General features: G+C 35.5%; 1 protein-coding gene across 1 annotated transcript in view; it reads left to right on the forward strand.

Annotated features, from left to right (window-relative positions):
- Nucleotides 1-1,838: 1,838 nt before the first annotated feature.
- Nucleotides 1,839-23,850, forward strand: part of LOC122815004 (oxysterol-binding protein-related protein 8-like) — a 210,538-nt gene continuing 188,526 nt past the window's right edge. The window contains exons 1-2 of the mRNA XM_044087257.1: nt 1,839-1,976; nt 13,403-13,606. Of these exons, the coding sequence (XP_043943192.1) occupies nt 1,839-1,976; nt 13,403-13,606 (342 nt within the window). The remainder of the gene's footprint in view (nt 1,977-13,402; nt 13,607-23,850) is intronic.

Below are 23,850 nucleotides of genomic sequence, written 5' to 3' on the forward strand. Positions count from 1 at the left end.
GAGCACTCTTTCTTCACCAAGCAAATTTCTTTTCCAGCATATTTCCGACCTTATCTCCACCCTACTTTATGCCTCTTCAATATATACCAATCTAAAGGCAATAGATCTAAACAAGCTAAAGAGACCTGCAACAAAAAATGTAAACCACCCACTAACCCAGTCGGATTCACCATGGACTGTACTCCCTGAACTTCTGGCTGGCTCTGGCTCCTCCTCCTCAAATGGTATCACCAACTCACACCTCCCCACAAACCTACAAAACAGTAAACCACTCCACTCAATGTCCATCCCTCCTCCATCCACCACTCCCACCCACCACCACCAACTAGAACCACTTCAAGAACCAAGACCCATTCACCTCTGCCACAAGCTCACTACTCTAAGCACTGCTCTCTTCATGGAACTCCCCTCCCATATCATTACCACACCCACTCCAATTACCACTGTACCACTCAAACGCCAACACTTTACCAAAAAACAACAGCAAAAAACATGCTGCAACTCCCTTGCAACCACTCTAATATCACACACCCCATCCAACCACTACCTTTCTTTCCACTCCACTACTAAACTCTTGATCACTAACTAACTAATGCCTAAATAGCCCAGACTTATTTTATATTAACTTTTATTTTTACATTTGTTAATGTCTGTATATGTACTCACAGATAAAAAGATTGTAGTTGTCTACTGATGTGTTGTCTTCAAGTCTGTAATATGTTGTATGTAATATAATTGTAAATTGTAAATTGTTAATGTAAAATGTAATGTAACTACTGTCTGTTTATATTAACTGTGGAGCTTTTCTTCTCCCCCTCTCTCCCGAAAATTCCCACCTACAGTGGAATAAATAAAAAATAAATAAATACAGGAGAACAGAATTTTGGTGTTCCCATTTCCTGGATGAATGAGTTCTGGTAGTGTCATTCATTGACTTCTTCATCTTTCATCAGAGACCCGAGTATGCCCATAGTGCTAGGTACTGTGGCTGAAGCCTTGTAGGATAAGGGTCTCCTATATTTGCTCATTTGGATGACTTGGATCATAGTCAACCCATCCAGAGATCCATGAATTCTCTGGAGGCAATCATTGCTGATGCACTATTTTGGTTGAATTCCCAATGGATCAATGAAGCTGGAAGAAGTCCTTCTACATCTCTGTTCAGAGGAAATCCTTTAAATAAGTGGAGGTGGATACGTTCCAATCCCACACATTACTGCTTCTAGCAAGAGGTCAAAAGGTCTTGGCTATGGTCTCCTACAGAAGGACATGACACATGTTTTAACACCATACTTGCTACACTAATGAGCTGGGTGGCAGCCATACTGTTTTTGGTGCTGTGTGCACACTTGTGGATGCATGTGCTGCAGTTGAATTTGAAGTTTCAGTGGTTTCTTTGCCACCATACTATTAAATATGGACCTGCTCATTATTTCTCAGATCCCTGTCATTGGGTCACTGACTGGTGGACAATGAATACAGTGTGATGGGTAGGTTTTCTCTTTCTGTAGCAAAACCTGTCACAGACCTTGGTAATGGATGTTTCAGTTTTGTTTTGCATGGATCACATACTATGCAAGGATTGTGCTGAAATAATAACCAACTAAAGACCCATCTAGGTGGGACCTTGCATAGATCACCTGACATTGTAAGAATATATTTGCAATATCTCTGAAAATGCTAAGCACTTGCACATCAGTACTTTTAGGAAGTTTTACCTTTACATTGACTATCTCATTAATATCTTTTCATAAAAGAAAGACTTTCCAGTGCCATATTATATTGTCTCGTGACAAAAAATCTTGTGATGCTGTTATGATTTACAAACTAAACACAATATGACTATTTATTGTATATACTCTCTTATTGTCCATACTATAAAGAAAAGCTACAAAGAGGAGAAAAAAAAGTCTGAAAAGGAGTTCTTCCACAGCCTTACAGATCCCTCACTTACCATGATGGAAGACTGGTTGAAGGTAATTGTCGGGCCTTTATTCTGCTGACAACAGTATAACTTTTTTCTTGTTTCACATATTGTATGATTCAGATGCACAGATAGTATATTACAGCAACTTTCATTTTAAATTAAATTGATAAAATGTTCTTAAACTTTGTGATGCTATCACTTCCTTTTCTTTTAACAACTACTTTGACTTCACTGCGGCTTTTGTCTGACAAATTCATAGGTTCATGGATTCATATGTTCATAGGTTCAGCGGTAATTATTAGGCATGTAATCTAGATACCATTTAATGTACTTAGTCCAAATTCCCCAAAACACTGTCTAGTTGTTAAGTGACTTGCTCAAGGTCACACACCAGACAAATGATAGCTGGGGGAATCAAACCCTAAACCACAGGAAGTATTTGTTAAAGCTCATAGCCTTAATAGTAACTGTATCAGTTCCAAATAAATGGTTCCCTGGAAAACTAAAAAAGTTGGGATTGGATCATAACTAAAGAGCTAGTGCTATATCTAGTGCTACATCCTAGTGCTACATCTAGTGCTACATTCTAGTACTACATCCTAGTGCTACATCCTAGCACTGCATTTAGTGCTACATCCTAGTGCTACATCTAGTCATACGTGGTTAAATGGTAGGAAGTAGGGGGTTTTGATGAAAGAAACAATGTCATTAATCAGGAAATTGACAAGTGAAGCATTCCAGGGGCTGGTGTCAGGCGCAGTACTCTTCAGAGTGCTTGTTTCAGACATACTTAAGGAAAAAAGAACAGGATCAAATGCCTCACTGATTACGCATAGTGAGATACAGCAGTGGAGAATGATGGAAGTCGTTTAAGTAAGATTTATAAAGCTTGTCTAAACCACAGGAAGAAAAAACATGAGAAGAGATTAGATAAACTTGAGCTCTTCTCACTAAAGACAAGATGAGACAGAGGTGAAATGATATGTGTGAACAAAGTCATGCCAGAATGAAAAGAAGTGTTGTACTACAAAGGGAAGACAGAGAGGAGAGGAGAAGATGCAGGCAGCAGACTGTAAGGACCAAACAACATAGTCATGTTAAGTTAAAGTGAAAACATTGTCCTGCATAGAAGGCACATGGGGGAAGGGGGCGCAGGGAGAAAATTTTAGGGACCAAATAGTTCCTTGATATGAGTAGGGAGTTCAGTGAGATAGCTATTAACCCATAGGATGGCTTACTGTAATAGCTATTCTGTTATAATAACTTTCACTTTAAATTCAGAAAATGTTCTAGTAGTTCATATTACTTAAAGAGGCATTCAGTAGGTCATATGGTAGAAGGAGAAGGAGTTAGGAGGAAAGTAGATCAGGGCAAGAAAGTTTGCAGGCACTCTTTCATGACACCTGCAAGTTTTTAAAGCGTGCTGCACAACATTTCAACATGCATTGAAATTCAGCACTTTCAAGTAGGCATGTCTTGGGGACCTTAGTAATGTATTGAGGTGTGCAAAGAGCTTTTCTTGCTTTTTCAAGGATTGTGATTGGACTTCTCTAGGGACTAAGATGTTCATTGAGAAGTCTCATCACATGTTGATGGAGGAATGATGTAATCCTCTCAAAATAAGATTGTTTTTCAATATCTATCTACAATTGAATACACTTAGCTTAGAATTGAGAAAAAGAAGCAAAAAAGAATTATATATAACATGTATAGTTTTCTCTATAGTTGACAAGCAACCTTTCTGGTAAGTGTGACTTTTTTTCATTCTGTTCAAATATTAATTGCAATGTATCGATTTGCTCACTAATATCCATAATACTCAAAGATATTCTGTAAGATATTTTTGATAATGGTTCATAGCCTTTTTCAAATCTTGACAAGAAATGGAGTTAGGTTGAGTGTCAGTATTTGCCAACAAATGCCACACAAGTCTTTTAATGAGTTGCGATCCATTGATTAAGATTTAGTGGAATGAAGAATGCCATTTTAGTAAGGAACGTTAATTAGCATGATGAATTTTGACACGGGATTTATTTAAATCTACTTCATTAGCCTTTTTGTTCATCTTTTTGGTTAAAGAGATCAGGCTACTAGTGATAGTTTGAAGATTTCTTTCTTGTTGCTCTTAAATCTTTAAGGTTAATAGTATATGCTAAATGTATGGCTGGAGAGCCACTGAGAGGCTTAACCACATTGATATTTTAGTTTTTTTAAGGATAGGCTAGTTTCTACAACAGAAAATTATTCACATTAATACCAGGTAAAAATCTGCAGTTACCCATTCGGTCATTAAGGAGTTTTAGTACTTGACCTACCCTCTAGATGGAATATTTTAGCTGGATTACATCAGCATGCACACACACACACACACACACACACACACACACACACACACACACACACACACACACACACACACACACATACACACACACACACACACACACACACACACACACACACACACACACACACACACACACACACATACACACACACACTGTCTGTGGAGTTGTTGGGGCTGCACCCCTCTTTGTCTACGAGTTAAAAGACAGGGAGATTTTCACCATCATTCAGTGTCTTATGCCATTTCAAAAGGATTGTGCATCAGCCAGGAATTTTCTCAAACATTGGGCTGGTGGCAGCAGCCACATAGAAGTTAACAACTTCTGGCTGAAGATTAATGTCTTCCAGTTGTCACTGACATCTCAGAGTGACTTGATGGATCAGATCCTATTCTAATTAATTCAGTGCATACTACATGGTAAATGACATCGTGAGGAAAATCCCCAATGAAATTTCATAGAATTGTTTTTGATTTCCTTTCCAAAGCTGATAGATATGAAAGATTCCTTTCTTCTGAGTTGATGGATTCATTTTGATAAATTCATTTTAACCCCACAAGCTTTTATTGTATTACTGTCCAGTGCCTGTATTCTTCCAATCCTATCTAGTACATCTGTCCACATATCCACATATCCTCCTCATCCAAAACACGAATGCACAAGACTCACGAATAGCACCACAACAATGTCAAGCACACCAGCAGTACTATAAAAATCTTCTTTAATGACAATTGAGGTTAAGTGCTTTCACCCACTAAACGTAGGCTTCATCAGAACACTGTTACAAAATTTGACATCCATTTAAATACTGTTTTTGGCACCAAAAAAACACCAATTAAGGCATTTTCTCTTAAAGTGAAAAGGCACAGTATATGCTTCATGTTATTCACATAAACTCTCAATAATATTATGTACACCACTTGTCTAAATGGAAAATAAAAATTCAACTGTATAATAAATGCATCACTCTGGTGTATTACATAATTCCAAAAAATTATAAAACATCAAAATATTAAATATTATATATTATATGAATAATAAAATAAAATAATAAAATAATATTGAATATTGTACATACTTATATATGTTCACAAAAATAGATCAACATCAAACGTATACAATGTAAAACCAGTGTAGAATTCATTCCTTTTTCTAAATAGTATAAATATATGTGTAATATAAAGTTCATTAATAAATAACCCTATAAAACCCCTAAAAGCTCATGTCTGTACAAAAAATACATCAATATTAAATATTAAAAAAAATATTAATAACTACTAATGTTTAACTACATAAATATGAACATGTTTATGTGATACTTATTATTTCATTCACCTTATATACTGCATTTTCCTAACCATGTCATATAAACTAACATCACTCATTTACATTTTTTAATCAAAACTGGTTTAATTGTAATGTGATCATTAAGCCCAGGCAAAGTGGATGAGTCCGTAAAAAGTTGCCACCAAACCTCCTTATATCCTAATACAGCCTTAAAATTCCCTCCCCTAGGGTTAATCTTAATATTCTCCAAAATGGCAAACTTAAATATATGATGGTTACCCTTTTCCTCAATGTGCCTGTAAAGTGCATTGTTGTTATCTCTTCGTCTAATACTTTACAAATGATCATAGATTCTCTTTTTTAGACTCCTCTCGGTCTTTCCTATGTAATATCATGTACATACCATACATTTAGCCATATAAATCACTAGCTTAGAATTGCAGCTTCCCTGCCTAAACATAATCTTTGTTTTATTCACATTGTCCAATGTCACTCCTTCATCTTCCAAGATGGCGTGACATTGGTTACAACAACCACATTTTGTTGTGTGTCTAATATTAGCACGTCATCCACTACTCATTCTACCATAATCTAAGTAAGTCTTTATATTATATCCCATTTTATACACAAACTTGGGCTTTTCCCCCAGTATATCTCTGATCTCCTTATCAGTCATCATTACATTCCAATTCCTTGTCATTATAGTTTTAACCTTGTTAACATATGGACTGTATTCAAGTATGCAAGCACGTTGATATCCTTTATTTGTAATTTCTGGACATCTACTGTCACTCTCCGTATTATTTGCTCCCAAAAGTGGGGGATATATCTTACCCCATTCACCAATGACATAATTCTTAACATTCTTTATCTTAGTGGGATATCCCCTTTCTCTAAATAACTGTGAGATGAATTATAGTTCATCTATCATTTCGATGTATGTGGATGTCATACGAGGTGCTCTGATACATTGTCCCTTAAAAATGTTGCACATCATTTTTCTAAGATGGTTACTTGTATATTCCAAGTAGCTATTGGAGAAAGTGCTATTTCGCTAAATTTTAGATTTAAACCCACTCTCTCCACTGGAAATAAATGTATCCAAATATGCTATCCCCTCACAATTATATGTGTATGTAAACTTCAAATAACTACTACTTTGATTCAGATATTCAAAAAAGTTATTTAAACTTTCAAGGTTACCGTCCCATAGGATAAAAATATCATCCAAAAACCTGGAGTAATGTCTAATGTGCTTGTAATATCCACTCTTGAAAATGACGGATTCCTCCCAATCCAACATAACCAGATTGGCGAACATGGAGGCACAAGCAGCCCCCATAGCAACCCCTCTGCTCTGTCAAAAATGTTCACCCTCAAAGTGGATATAGTTGTGATCCAGCACAATAGACATACACTCCAGTATAAGACTCACCTTGTCCCAATCCAGATTAGCATATTTCAAAAAGCTTCCATCCTCTCTGTCTTAGTAATGCAAGAAAAGAGATCAACTACATCAATAGTGACGTAAATTAATCCTTCTCTCCATAAATTTGTGGTGAAACTTCCTAAGAATTCCCAAGAGTCCTTTACCATATGAGGAATCCTGACATAAAGATGTTTTAACCATGTATCAATTGCCACACCTAGTGGAAATGTTTTAGACTGGCTTCCTGAAATAATGGGACGAAAAGGAGGGTCATTTATATTTTTATGAACCTTTGGAATACCTACAATAGTTGCTAATATAGGATATTCACCCTTCAAAAAGTTATATGTGTCAACTGTAATTCTATTTTCAATCAAAAATTCTTCTATAAACATACCTATACGATTATAAGCAATATGTATTTCATTCACAGACACAGTCTCATAATTTCCTGACTGCTGAAGAATTCCGTACATTTTCATAGTATACTCAGTAGTATCATAAATAGCAACTCCCCCTTCCCTTGTCCGGCTACATTATTCGAATGTTTGACTCCTGCTTAAGATTTTTTAATAAAATTAACTCATCATCATTCAAATTTCTCGTGGTTTTTCTAACCCTAGATTTATTTTGTAATTCATAGATCTCTCTAGTAACTAATTTCTCATATACCGATACACTGGAATACATAGGGGGTACATACACACTTTTTTTCCTGAGTATATTTTTTCTTTCTACATGTGATGTATCAACCTTGTCTTTGCACATAATAGCCAGGTTAATTTTCCTTATAAATAACTTTATTTCAGTCAAACAATCCACCACATGGAAACATGTAGTGGGAATATATTTCATTCCTTTTGATAACAAGTCAAAATTTACAGTCTCCAAAACAAGGCCTGTGTAGTTCTAAATCTTAAAGTTCTTATAACAATGTACTACCCCATCCACTATGATATCACCACAGCTATTGGGGTCACTATGTCGGCTATTTACCACTGTTCCACATCCCTTCTCTCCCAGTATCGACTCTGGTTTTGGGCATATGTTGGGTAAAAATCTGTTCTTTCTCCAATTCCCCTCCTTTTTCCACTTCAACTGCTGTCCCTGTTTCCAGCCTCTTTGAAAATTTAATCTATCACCTCCAGTATGTACCTGTATTTTATCACCATATGTATACTTATCGTCTTTTGCCCTTGTATCAAAATCTCCACTTTTCTTATTATCAGATTTAGTCATGTTCCATGGATAAACCATATTATTTTTATATTGTTCCACATCTCTTAATTTTTTTTTACTTTTCCTTTCATGAATTTTCAGAGCTTTCTTATCTGCTGCGTTAAACTGTTTAACATATAGCTTTTCACATTGAGCAAATAATAAATCTATATTAATTAAATGGTTACGTTTCTCAACTTCACTTATTAAAGTACATAACTTGTCATCATTCACTCTAATCAGCAGCTTCATATAATTGAATCCAAACTGATTAAATAATTGGTTAAATTCCTGTTGCACTTTTTCAGTGATAGTAATCCCCATAGGCTGTTTGAAAAAATGTAAACCCATTGGTACAATGTTTATCATCAGATATTTATTCAAATATGCATCATCTAATTTAAGACCATTAATTAAGTTATTTTTTTTTACCCAGAGCATATATGTAATCTTTTAATGTTCCTTCTGGTGCATCATTACTAGAAACATCGACATTTTGTTCACCATCAGCTTTACCAAACTCACAATTAGTTTGTAAAAACTTTGCCAAGTATGCATTATTATATCCTTTGTTACTACTATCAATAATAGCAGCCCCTTTGTTGGAGCTTTGTTAACAGTACCTTTGTCCTTCACATTACTGTTAGTAACATAACTAGTTACATTAGAGTATGTCCTTGTCGGTCGGGCCCTCTTAGATTTAGTGCTAATACGTTTGGCTTCTTCTTCCCATTCATATAAAGAAAGGTCGAATGTACTGCTATTCCCAGGCTCCGAATGAGCCGTGGAAGCAAATACATCAATGGAAGTTACCCCCAAACACTGACCATTAGGGATATCCGAAGACAATAAAATTTCACTGGAAACACATAATGTCTTAGGTACACCAAGCACAGTCTTTACCGAATCGACTGCTTCTACACGTCCATATGTCCTTTTACCGATACCTTTAAGGCTGGCTCCAGACACACAATCCGACACCTGTAAGGCTTCCTAGCCTATGACAGCAGAAACACTGACCTGTGTTCGGCCAGATACATTCATGCCTGCTTGTGTAACTAGCTCTATGAGCTTGCTGACCTCCCACCTCAAAGTAGAGACTTCAGACTAAAGTCTAACCACTTCCTCTCTCCTGATAGGTGAATACATAGGGGAAGTGTTGTAGTTAGAATCCATGACAAATGACTCCTGAAAATGAACGAGTGTTCGTTCAACTATAAACTCCTCATCCAAAACATGAACTCACAAGAGTCATGAATAGCACCACAACAAGGTCAAGCACACCAGCAGTACTATAAAAAACTTCTTTAATGACAATTGAGGTTAAGCGCTTTCACACGCTAAACGTAGGCTTCATCAGAACACTGTTACAAAATTTGACATCCATTTAAATACTGTTTTTGGTGCCAGAAAAACATCAACTAAAGGCATTTTCTCTTAAAGTGAAAAGGCACAGTATATGCTTCATGTTACTCACATAAACTCTCAATAATATTGTGCACACCATTTGTCTAGGTGGAAAATAAAATTCAACAGTATAACAAATGCATCACTCCAGTGTATTACATAATTCCAAAAAATTATAAAACATCAAAATATTAAATATTTATATATGTTCACAAAACTAGATCAACATCAAATATATACACTGTAAAGCCAGTGTAGAATCCATTCCTTTTTCTAAATAGTATAAATATATAAGTGTAATATAAAGTTCATTAATAAATAACCTGATAAAACCCCTAAAAGCTCATGTGTGTACAAAAAATACATCAATATTAAAAAAAAAAAAAAAAAATATATATATATATATATATATATATATATATATATATATATATATTAACAACTACTAATGTTTAACTACATAAATATGAGCATGTTTATGCGATACTTATTATTTCATTCACCTTATATACTGCATTTTCCTAACCATGTCATATAAACTAACATCACTCATTTACATTTTTTAATCAAAACTGGTTTAATTGTAATGTGATCATTAAGCCCAGGCAAAGTGGATGCATCTGTAAAAAGTTGCCACCAAACCTCCTTATATCCTAATACAGCCTTAAAATTCCCTCCCCTAGGGTTAATCTTAATATTCTCCAAAATGGCAAACTTAAATAAATGATGGTTACCCTTTTCCTCAATGTGCCTGTAAAGTGCATTGTTGTTATCTCTTCATCTAATACTTTACAAATGATCATAGATTCTCTTTTTTAGACTCCTCTCGGTCTTTCCTATGTAATATCATGTACATACCATACATTTAGCCATATAAATCACTAGCTTAGAATTGCAGTTTCCCTGCCTAAACATAATCATATATTATTATGAAGGCATAGCATATTTGGATACATTTATTTCCAGTGGAGAGAGTGGATTTAAATCTAAAATTTATCGAAAAAGCACTTTCTCCGATAGCTACTTGGAATATACAAGTAACCATCCTAGAAAAATGATGTACAACATTTTTAAGGGACAATGTATCAGAGCAGCTCATATGACATCCACATACATAGAAATTTTATATGAAAAATAATTCATCTCGCAGTTATTTAGAGAAAGGGGATATCCCACTAAGATGATGAAGGATGTTAAGAAATATGTCACTGGTGAATGGGGTAAGAGATATCCCCCACTTTTGGGAGCAAATAATACGGAGAGTGACAGTAGATGTCCATAAAGTACAAATAAAGGATATCAACGTGCTTGCATACTTGAATACGGTCCATATGTTAACAAGGTTAAAACTATAATGACAAGGAATTGGAATGTAATGATGGCTGATGAGGAGATCAGAGATATATTGGGGGAAAAGCCCAAGTTTGTGTATAAAATGGGATGTAATATAAAGACTTACTTAGAGTATGGTAGAATGAGTAGTGGATGGCGTGCTAATATTAGACACACAACGAAATGTGGTTGTTGTAACCAATGTCACGCCATCTTGGAAGATGAAGGAGTGACATTGGACAATGTGAATAAAACAAAGATTATGTTTAGGCAGGGAAGCTGCAATTCTAAGCTAGTGATTTATATGGCTAAATGTATGGTATGTACATGATATTACATAAAAAAGAGCGAGAGGAGTCTAAAAAAGAGAATCTATGATCATTTGTAAAGTATTAGACGAAGAGATAACAACAATGCACTTTACAGGCACATTGAGGAAAAGGGTAACATCTTCATATTTATGTAGTTAAACATTAGTAGTTATTAATATATATATATTTTTAATATTTAATATTGATGTATTTTTGTACACACATGAGCTTTTAGGGGTTTTATCAGGTTATTTATTAATGAACTTTATATTATACTTATATATTTATACTATTTAGAAAAAGGAATGAATTCTACACTGGCTTTACATTGTATATATTTGATGTTGATCTAGTTTTGTGAACATATATAAGTATAAGTAAGTATATTATTCAATATTATTTTATTTTATTTTATTATTCATATAATATATAATATTTAATATTTTGATGTTTTATCATTTTTTGAATTATGTAATACACCAGAGTGATGCATTTATTATACAGTTGAATTTTTATTTTCCACTTAGACAAATGGTGTACATAATATTATTGAGAGTTTATGTGAATAACATGAAGCATATACTGTGCCTTTTCACTTTAAGAGAAAATGCCTTTATTGGTGTTTTTTGGTGCCAAAAACAGTATTTAAATGGATGTCAAATTTTGTAACAGTGTTCTGATGAAGCCCGTTTAGTGGGTGAAAGCGCTTAACCTCAATTGTCATTAAAGAAGATTTTTATAGTACTGCTGGTGTGCCTGACCTTGTTGTGGTGCTATTTGTGACTCTTGTGCGTTCTTGTTTTGGATGAGGAGTTTATAGTCGAAAGAAAATTGGTTCATTTTCAACATATCCACATATCCCTATAGAGGGATTAGCTTCTCAATGATCATCCTTATTGCTAGAGCAGTAAAGAGTTAAGTACCATCATCCAAAATTGGCAGAACCTTTTTTTATGAGTCTACACGTCCAATACGTCTTTGTTTTGACAGTGTAATACATACAGAAGTTGGTAACAGCCATGTCTTTGTGCCTTCTGTGTTGTCTTACCTTTTATTTCTCTTCACACATGCTTAGCCAAACACTTGCACACTCAGGGAGGGATACCAGATGATTGTCTTGTATATTATCCTCCCCCAACAACACACATATATAAGTTAATACGTCTAACCATCATTCAGTAAGTCAACTCTAGCTGCCCAGATAGCTTTTTAGGTGCCCATGTCACTTTTTCAATCCTGGCTACCTGTCCTACAGTAGTATAACCTCGATACCAACTGAACTTATGTCTTAACTTGCAGATTTAATGTTATTTATCCGTTGTTAATCAAGTAAAGTCAGTTGTTCTGCAGTTTGGTTTCCCAGCAGATTAACACTCAACAACATTATGGGAAACAGTGGAATTTACAAATGTGTCTGCTTTCTAATTTCACTTCACTGACAAAATGGCATGTATCCATACTGCCATAATGCATTTCATCCAGAAACGGAGAATCCTTTATGGATAGAGAAAAAACTTTTATAGAAATGAGGCATTCAGAAAGTTCAATATATTTTGTGCTAGTACTTAACACACAATTCCAGCAATATGGCAGACTACTTAACTCAGTTCACCACTCAAGCTTTCTATGGATGAGTTATTTTGTAACCAGAGGTACACAGTGCTTTCCTCAGCAGAGAGTTCAACTTTTTTACCCCACCCCAAAAAAAGCCAAAAAAAAAAAAAAACAAAAAAAAAAAAACTCTAATTCAGACAAAGTTCGATAAACTATATGTTCATAAAACACAAAATTTTTCAAGAATGTGTTCTTTGCCAAAGATATCAGTATAATTCAACATTCAAGACAATTTCACAGATTGGCTATGTTATTATATCACAAAATAATATTTCTCATCTGAAAAAAACTTTGCCAGGCCTTGCCAGGTAAAGACTATTGGTTTGGGAATAGATGGATTGCAAGCAGTGCTGCTGAGTCTCTTAAATGGAATTTGTTTTGTGTGAGTGCTACTCCAAATTACGTCTGTTTGATGAATGTTAATGATTTACAAAAGGGAAAGTGTCTTCCTATCCTAAATGAAGTATATGGTAACTCAGCAATTCTGATATATCACTGTAGCAGAAAGTTAATTTGAATTTATTTACATTAGATTCGAGGCACCTTTAGGATGTGGTCGAAACTCTGGTGTGATCTGAAACCCGGGATGCTCCTTATTCATAAAAGCCCAAAGAAGGCTGAGTGGGTTGGCACAGTGCTACTGAATGTCTGTGAATTTCTAGAACGACCATTAGAGAAAGATGGCTTCTGTTTTAAACTCTTTCATCCTTTTAAACAGTCCATCTGGGCAGTTAAGGTAAGACAGCAGAAAATGAGTGCATTTAAAAACCTTTGGGATGTATGAGTGTTGCATTAGAATTTTATGAACATAGAAAACAATGGCTACCATAATCAAAGTAAACAGGTATGCATTTTTTCTGTCTACAAACCAATAAAACTTTCATATTGTGATCTACATATTATCAAGTAACTTTTGGAAATTGTATTTTTTTCAGCATAAGATTATTGTTAAGGGATTAGTTATTTTTGCTGATGTCCATGGCTTAATATTTTTGGTAGAAAAGTATGCAGTGTTTCTTTAAAAAAGACACTATGATCAAGATTTATAACACAACAGACACTAACAATGGAGATTGGAATTGAGTTCTGTCTTCTTGTCTATATCTATATCTATATATATATATATATAGATATATATATATCTGTATCACTATCTATATTTGTATCTGTATCTATATCTATATCTACATCTAGATCTATATCCAGACTATCTAGCAATCTGTCTATACAACTTCTGTATTATGTTCCAGCCCATTACTTTTTATTTCCTCCAGTTCTCCCTTACTAGTCATCGTATGCAACCTGTTGTGATGCACACTATGACCTGTAGTGCCTAATTCAGAGAGCACATGTAACTTCCGAATCTGATAGTCATTTTATACTATTCACACAGCTGGGATCATGATCCTGACTTACGTCAGTGAACAGCTCCTGTGTTCAGGGCCATGGCTATGAAATCTTGTTAAAGTTTCACGTGGCTACCAAGTAATCATCTTGTGGTTTCCAAATAATGTGCCAATACCTGCACCCACAGCCTTAACATTCAGGGCAAGGAGATGAAAGATGAAAAACTGCTATATGTGTAAGCAATTTAGCTTGATTACCTACAGACATTGAAGGCAAAAACACCTGACCTTCTGAACTACCAGGATTATACTATTAGTAGAAGGTTCACAGTTTCATAGCTAAGTACTAGGCTAGCTGTCATTGTGGGTCAATTTAAGCCTAACCAATTTCCCTTTCAGAGCTTCATTTAAAATGTCCGATTTGGTATTATGTTGGCCTAACCCATTTGATACTCTATAATTATATAGTTCCCCTAGTAAGAATACATAATTTGAAGAGACCCATGAAAGGGGTAAAGCATTTAGGAGCTGGCTCTGTCCATTAGTAGTAGAGGAGGCTGTCCTGGTTGAAATTTTCTGCCCATCCATAAATCCAAGTTGTACTTGAATATGGACAAGGATGAGCTTTGTTTTATGTGAATGAGGAATCTGTTCCAATTCAGTGGTATTTTCTGCATGATATACCTGTCCCTCAAAACCGCTCATTACACAAGGATTTGTAGGATGATTGCCCATGCAGCATCAAGTCTCTGTTACACCTGGGAAATGAAGGCCTGATGTAAGTACAATTCTGAAATTGTCCTTTGATCCACGTTTGTGACAGACTGGTTTTCAGGCAGTGAAAGCTTATGCTTCTACCTTTCCTTTGCTTTGGTAGGTGATGGTTGACTGGAAGGAGGTACCCCAACTATCCCTATTGTGGGGAATCCATCTTGAGGTGTAGGCTCCATCTTTTCACAAGTTGGTTGGTGTTAAATAAATTTGTTAGAATCGGACTGTAAAAATCATTGAGTTATTCAAAAACAATGTCAATTAATAACAAACAATAATGCAGGAGAACTCAAGTATCTTAAAGCTCTAATGTACATTAGGAGGCAAAAAACCATACACAAAGTTGTATAGAATTTTGACTAGTTTATTCGTACAGTGTTTGCCATTTTATAACATTTACAATCAGCTTTTGCCCACCTCACTGACGTGGTCAGTGACAGGGTCTTTACATCATAGTAACTTAGTAAAAAGTGCTGACATTGTGTTTTTTAAAGAAGTCTTTTTTCCATGAGAATGTTACAGCCTTGCAAACACCTGGTCAGTCACGATGACCTCCTGAGGATGTAGCCAATTCAAGGTTCTCTGATTAGTTTGAATACAATAGATGTATGTCTTTTTTAATGCCTCTCTTTGTCTTCCTCGTTCCCAGCTGCGCACTATCAGAGATAGTGCGCACAAGGCTACTCTCCTGGTGGAGGCAGGAAAGAGGACACTCATGCGAACAGATTTATTATTTTCTAACTTTGCAAAATAATCTTTTACTTGAAAGACATGAGCCAGGCTGTGTTTGCAAGCTGCCAAGGTCAAATTTCTGATTACACTGCAGCTTGTGCTTCAAGCAATAATGTGCAGGTTTATTTCTACTATTATTCTAGTAAGACAGAATTAAATGCATTATATACTACTTTCCAAACTTTGTTCTCTTTTATGGATTTAAGTACATTTATTTCTAACTAAAGCACACATTTCTCTATATATTTGATCACACAACTTATATATGTTTGAATGTTTAAATACACATCTTCCTAAGCAGCACACATTGTAAATATATTTTCTAAGCAGCATGTATGTAAATATATTTTCTAAGCAGCATGTATAGATTTTTCTAACATTCTCCCTCCTGTTAATGCATTTAATGCTATTTGAAACATAAACAGTATTATTTTATTTTTTAGCCTTTTCCTTTCAAGGACTCTCAGCTAAGTAAGTCATTTGTTTTATATTTCAGATAGACTTTCACTTGGTATTAACAAATTCAATTCCATATCTTGGTACATAGTTTCAGTCACTGATACATCAACTAAGTCTTTAACTAATTTTTTCACACAGGGTATCCCGCAGCAGACACATGCTCCAATTATGAGCAGTACCACACAAATTGCAATCAGAATGTTCAATAGGATGGAACCCCACCCCCCCAAACAGATTCTGGAAAAAGTCCGTCAGTGGGTTTGGGCCTGGTTTAGTCATTGCTGATACTTGCTGAATTACCTCTAGGTGGTCATTGATTTCATGTTGGTTGTCTGGAATGTCAGCATTTTTCTTCGTGTACCACCTCTTGCTGCTAGGGTGAAGTAAAGAGCCATTCGATTTTGTAGCACAACAGTTTTATTGCATTCAGTTCATTAGTCACCAATTCTAGGGTGGAAAAAGTTGCATTGCTCATGACTTTTGACAGCTTCCTCAGCTCCCAGATCGATTTGACTGCTCCATAGGCTGGTGGCATTCCTGCCCTGGATATAACACTGTTGCCCAAGTTTATATGAGTCAATTTACTTTTGTCTTTTACTGAATTATGGCCTTTTCAACCAGCTTGATTTTACCAACTGGATTCACAGGGTTTTTTCTCACTGGACCTTCAGATTCTCGAGCTGTTTTCCTTACGTTTCGTATTTTACCCAAAGGTAATTTTGCAGTATGTCTTATTGCTGAAACCAGATAACCCAAAAACAACTGCGGACCAATTCTCAGGTAACCATTTATATGCCTTTTTCCCACAAATAAAATCATTACTTTGGTACTGATACGTGTTATCCCTGCATGAAACATTTTTCTATTCTTAATAGACAATTGCTTAGTTAAGACTGGATTGTCACATACTGCATTTAATGTAGTTTTTATGGAACTCAGATATGAATCATGGTTAGTATTACAAACAGTACCCCCACTTTTGACTTTAATGTAACATTTATAAGACATTGTTATATTACCATTACTCCAGCCCACCTGGAGGGTATTACTTTTGTAGAGACATACAACTCCTTTTTGTGTGAACAGGTAAAAATAAAGCAATTTTGTCCTGTGATCTCACAGTTTCTGTATAAAAAAAAAACTTTCCAAAGTCTTATTTTATCCCCAGAGGGACAGAGGACGTTAAAGTCTATTATATTTTGTTGGTATAGCTGTACAAACTCAGCAATTTGAAATGTGCATAGTTTCTGTATACACTTGCTTCATGGCCAGGTACGTGTTAAAATTTGGATGCCAGTCTATAAACAGTTCATCACGTCTTCTCACTTTCACTTGTGTGGTTGAGTGCAGGAAAAAACCACAATAAGAGAAAAATTGTCACACTTATAGTTAACAAATACACAGTTAAAATAATTATGCAATAGTTCTTGGGTTGCTCTGCTTTTTTGTTTTCTTTACTCTTGGCCATTTTGCCCTTGTGTATCAGTCACAAAGTTTTATTCAGCTGAAAGTTCTTTTGTCTGAAAAGAGTTAAACTGCAAAACAGATTTATTTATAACAGTTTCTTTATTTAATTAGCTAGTGAACTGTCAGCCTCCAGCCCTGCAGGCATGAAAGCTTTTTACTGAGGCACATAATATGCCCTTCCAAATACTACTTTAAAGGGGATTAAACCCTTTACATTTGTTACTGTTTTTATGCTCAGCAATGCTAGAGGTAAACAGCAAATCCAATTCTTCTGAGTCTCACTCATTAACTTTCTTAACTTGTTTTTTTAAAATCCCATTGTACCTCTCCACCAGTCCTGCTGACTGTGGGTGGTAAGCACAGTGATTTCTTAAGGAAATTCCAAAAATCTCCCAAGTTGTTGAATTGTCTGATTGACAAAATGTGTCCCATTGCCACTATAGATTCTTTCCGGTATGCCAAATCTAGGAATTATTTTCTTTACTAGGGCCTTTGCCACTGTTGCTGCATTCGGATTCCTGGTTGGAAAAGCTTCTACCCATTTTGAAAACATATCTATGATCACTAAACAGTATTTCTTTTCTTCACATTTATTCAACTCTATGAAGTCCATACAAATAGTATGGAATGGATATGGTGGTGTAGGGAAACTCCCTTGCTTGTTTTTAAATGCTCCTTGTGCATGGTGCTTGTTACAAGTATGACAAGCTGCACAAAATTTTATTGTATAATTTATGTATCCATATGTTTGGAATATTTTATTTACTAACTGTACCATTCCCCCTGTTGAGACATGGCTCTGCCCATGGCTCAAAAAGCTGCATTTCTAAATAAATTAGACGGTAATATTGTTTTTTTTTTTTTGGAAATGTACAGTCCATTTTTAAAAATTGCACCTTGTTTTACCCAGTTTTGTTTTTTTGCTGTTGTAGTAAGCATTTGCATTGTTTTTAACATGTTTAAATTTAAAATTTTAAAGGGCTGTAATTTTTTATTAAAAAAAATAAAGTTTTTGAGTCTGAGGCTGCTTGCTTTGCAGCTGCATCAGCTCGTGCATTACCTTTTGAAATCTTATTCTGTTGTTTTGTATGAGCTACACATTTACAAATAGCTACTTTGGTAGGCAACTGAATAGATTTTAATAGCTCCAAAATAAATTGCGCATGATTAATAGGTTTTTCACTGGATGTAATTATCCCTCTATTTTCTTTATTATTGTGCAAACACATGCACTGTAGAAAAAGCATACTGATTATCAGTATATATGTTTACTTTTTGCCTTTACTAAAATACATGCTCCTGTCAAAATTACCAGTTCTGCTGCTTGAGCATACAAGTTGTGTGGCAAAGTTTGTGCTTTAAAATTTTAGTGTCTGTAACTACTGCATACCCCACCAGATTTTTTCCTGTAGGACCCCTTCTGCATGAGCCATTTACGTAATATGTCACCTCAGCATTATTCAAGGGCATATTTGTAAGATCTTGTCTAGGTAAAGCTAACTGTTTATATGAGGTTGACTCAGCAGTATGGTCATACATGAAAGATGTCTAGCAGGAGAAAGGTATGCAACTTTTTCTTTGCAGAATTATTGCAACTGCATGAGGCATTCTCAATGTGAGAGGGTGGAATAACACCATTGAGGCTGAAGCCTGTACTGCCATTGCTGCTGCAACTACTGCTTGTACACAGTGAGGCAAAGATTGCACCACTGGGTCTAACTGTGATGAATAGTAAGCTATGGGGCATTGCTTATCCCCATGTTGTTGCTTTAATACTGATGTCATGTACCATTGCTTACAATCTATGGTCTAAAAAACGTTTGTGATAACTTGGAAGTCTTAAAACTAATGAAGAAGCTATTAACTGCTTCAACCTGCAGAAAGCCATTTCTGCTTTTGTTTTCCATTGTGAAATAATTTGGTACCCAGTTCCAACAAAAATTAGTTGTACCTAGGAAAGACATTATTTCTTTTTTAGTTGTTGGTTTGGGTGCTTGCAAAATTGCTGGTTTTTTTTCTCTTTTCTCTTTCCCACTATCTAGTATTTTACCTTTATTGAATATTACATATCCCAGGTATCTAACCTGTGTTTTTTTTCCCAAAGTTGTAACTTACTTTTGTTTACTTTGTGTCCTTGTATTACTAAAAATTTTAACAATGCTACTGTATTCACCCTGCACTGCTGCTGGGTGCTGTTAGCAAGATGTCATTTACATAAAGTAAAATTTGACTACTTTTTGGTGGGGTAGACCCTGCCAGATTGCTAGCCATTTTTTTGTGCAAATATTATTGGGCTCTCACAATATCCCTGTGGTAGTCGAGTGTATGTATACCTTTTACCCTGAAATGTGAATGCAAACCAATATTGACTATTAGGATGTATAGGTATTGAAAAGAAAGCATTGCTTATATCTACCACAGTAAAATACTTCTGTTGTGGCTTTAAATCATTTAACAAGGTATGTGGGTCTGGCACCGTGGGTGCTTTAGGTATTACTGCATTATTTACAGCTTATAAATCTTGTACCATCTGCCATTCCCCGTTTGCTTTTTTTAACAGGAAATAGGGTGTATCACATGGTGAATCAGGAGATTCTACCAGTACTCCTTTTGAGTAATGCTGCTTATTATAGGCTTAATTTTACTTTTGCATTCTTTTCCAAAATGTATTGTTTTTCTGTGGTTTAAAAGCTGACTTTGGGGTAATTGTAACTGGTCCTGCTGCTTGAATAAGCCCTACATTTAACTTGCCTGTTGACCACAGAGTTGTTGGAATTTTACACAAGGCCTTTTTTTCTTTTAATAAAATGCTAATCAGCTGTCCTTACTAGATTGCAAGTGTACAGCTGTATGTGTCTGTGTCAACCAATTCAGTTTTGTTTTTATATCCCTTGTTCTGACATTTTTAAATCAGTCTGTTTTCCCATTTTGTTACCTTTTTTTTTTAAGTCTGCCCATTTAAAACTTTTGTTTTTTGTCAAGCTGACATGTGGCAGTCTATTGGACTTATACAATCTCATGAACTCCTGAGGTAATGAACAGCTTACTACACTGTTTTCCTCAGTATCCCAGCATAAAGTTTGTAATATTAATTTGTCAGCAGGATTTTTACTTATATTTTTTATTAGGTCCTGGTGTGCTACAGTAGTATGGAGTACAATGTAACAAGTGCTGCTGATCAGTGTCAAGGGAGGGTACCTTACTGATGGCTACGTTTATCAGTTCTTTGGTTACTGCCCTGGACCAATCATAACTAGGTCCTGGCTGTACCAATAATAGGCTTCACTCTCTGATCACACCACAAGAGCATTCATTTGTCTTTGTGCTTCCATACCCTGCATGGTAGGAACTACTGCTATGCCAAATATCTGCACAAGGTCTTTTCCCAGTAAGTTTACTGGATATTTTGCAGAAACTACAATTTTATTTTTCTGAGTCATACCTGAAACAGGGTCAGTTATTGCTATATTATGGGAAAGTGGTTCCCTGTATAGCTGTCCATTTGCTGCTTTTACTAATATATAATCAGGTGATTTAGAATGTTTTGGTAACTTGGAGGTGTATCAAAGTCCGTGACGCTCCTGAGTCACACAGGAATTTGACCTTTCTTCCCTCCACCAGAAGTGTTACTTCTGGTTTTGTATTTGCTAGGTAGAGCTCCGGGCTCAACAATGCTAAATCTAAAAATTTATTTTGATTTTTATTTTCTACATCTGTTTGTACTTCCTCTATTCCCTCTACTACATTCACACTTTCTTTTTGTTTATTAACCTTTCCTGATGATTTTTGGTTATTATCACTATCATATAGTCAGTCCACATCTCCTTTTCTTCTGTTATTGCTTTCTTATTTTGTTTATAGTCCCTAGCTAGATGCCCTTTTACCTGACTGTAATACAAATACTTCAGCTCCGTCTTCAGCAGTGGAGAGTTGTGCCTTTTTTCTGTTTACTATTAAGGTGTCTTTCAGTACGTCTAGCATACACAAGTAAGGCTTGCAGCCTGCTTGTTCAGTGATTTATCATATGCCTTGTAATAAAACTACTAACAGAGGCAATGCAACCTTTTAAAAATGTATATATATATTTTTTTTAATTGTTATTTTAAGCATTTTAATAATCTAGCATAATATCCATCTACTGTCTCATTTCCCTGTTGTATGCATTAATTAATGCAAGTCCAGTCTGCTCTAAGTTTTCATTTTTCAGAGATTCTGTCTGTTAGACCTTTCACTCTGTTGTCTAAAAATGTTTCAGAATTTTTAAGCTTCTGTTTTTCTTTTGCCTGACCCTGCATCAGATTAAAGCTTGTTTAAGGAGTTTAACTAGTGAAAGTTTATCTAGTTTACTATCAAATTTATAGTTGTTAACACATTTTGCAAAATATCTCACATTATTTGCTTACTGTAATTGCATATGCTTCACATTATCCGTTAGGCGGATCTCGTGATCTCTTAGTGCACTGATTTCCCATGTCTTAAAAAGACTGTTACGTAACCCTTCTCTTGTACCACGTGGTATCTTATTTCCCCATATCCACAGTAGTGTCTAGAATGACTGTTTACTTTGCTTTGTTATTCCCTGATCTATGACTCAAGATACAATACTTGACTCTCTCTCTCCTGCTATCACAAACCTTAGCAATAGCACAGTGTAACCTGGTCCCTGATCTAAAACAAAGACAAAGAGGGAAATTCTTCTTACCTGAGCCTCCTGCTCTTATTGTTTCTCCTTGGGGCCCAGTCTTCCGCTTTTCAGCCACAGATCAGAAAGTGGACAGCCTCTTTACACACAACAATTCAGTCGGAGGTCTTTTCACTTTAAGAAGAACCATTCTTTTCGGCAGCTTCTCCTAGATTTATTAGCACTTATGCACTCTGTGACCTGCAGCTTACCAAGGGAATTCCGGCACGATTAGGACCAAAATGTTAAATAAATTTGTTAGAATCGGACTGTAAAAATCATTGAGTTATTCAAAACAATGTCAATCAATAACAAACAATAATGCAGGAGAACTCAAGTATCTTAAAGCTCTAATGTACATTAGGAGGCAAAAAACCATACACAAAGTTGTATAGAATTTTGACTAGTTTATTCGTACAGTGTTTGCCATTTTATAACATTTACAATCAGCTTTTGCCCACCTCACTGGCGTGGTCAGTGACAGGGTCTTTACATCATAGTAACTTAGTAAAAGTGCTGACATTGTGTTTTTCAAAGAAGTCTTTTTCCCATGAGAATGTTACAGCCTTGCAAACACCTGGTCAGTCACGATGACCTCCTGAGGATGTAGCCAATTCAAGGTTCTCTGATTAGTTCGAATACAATAGATGTATGTCTTCTTTAATGCCTCTCTTTGTCTTCCTAGTTCCCAGCTGCGCACTATCAGAGATAGTGCGCACAAGGCTACTCTCCTGGTGGGGGCTGGGAAGAGGACTCTCATGCAACAGATTTATTATTTTCTAACTTTGCAAAATAATCTTTTACTTGAAAGACATGAGCCAGGCTGTGTTTGCAAGCTGCCAAGGTCAAATTTCTGATTACACTGCAGCTTGTGCTTCAAGCAATAATGTGCAGGTTTATTTCTACTATTATTCTAGTAAGACAGAATTAAATGCATTATATACTACTTTCCAAACTTTGTTCTCTTTTATGGATTTAAGTACATTTATTTCTAACTAAAGCACACATTTCTCTATATATTTGATCACACAACTTATATATGTTTGAATGTTTAAATACACATCTTCCTAAGCAGCACACATTGTAAATATATTTTTCTAGGCAGCATGTATGTAAATATATTTTCTAAGCAGCATGTATAGATTTTTCTAACAGTTGGCTGGAGTTTACTTTCCATTGGATTCATCAGAGGAAGCAGCCTGTTGAGTCACCTTGTCAGAATTCAATGGTCATAAGACTTAGAGCATATATTTCAGCCCTTTAGGTATAGGCAGATGTATGAAGCTTGGTCAAGCCTGTCCACACATAACTAGACTATTAGGGAATATGGTCTGATTCCAGCATAGAGTCTGCTTTATTTTTATTGTTACCCTTCACAAACATGTCATTGAGTCCCATATGCCTGTTACAAGATGCATTGCTCAAGCATGTTGCATTCATAGTAAACTGCATACCAACAGTCCTTGAACTTTACCTTGCTGGAACCAGCTGAACCAGAGTTTGAATTCCTGTTGGACTCCTTCA

The sequence above is a fragment of the Protopterus annectens genome, chromosome 11.part0 (genome assembly GCF_019279795.1).
Source record: "Protopterus annectens isolate FY-2018-M chromosome 11.part0, PAN1.0, whole genome shotgun sequence".
In the NCBI taxonomy this organism is placed as follows: Eukaryota; Metazoa; Chordata; order Ceratodontiformes; family Protopteridae; genus Protopterus; species Protopterus annectens.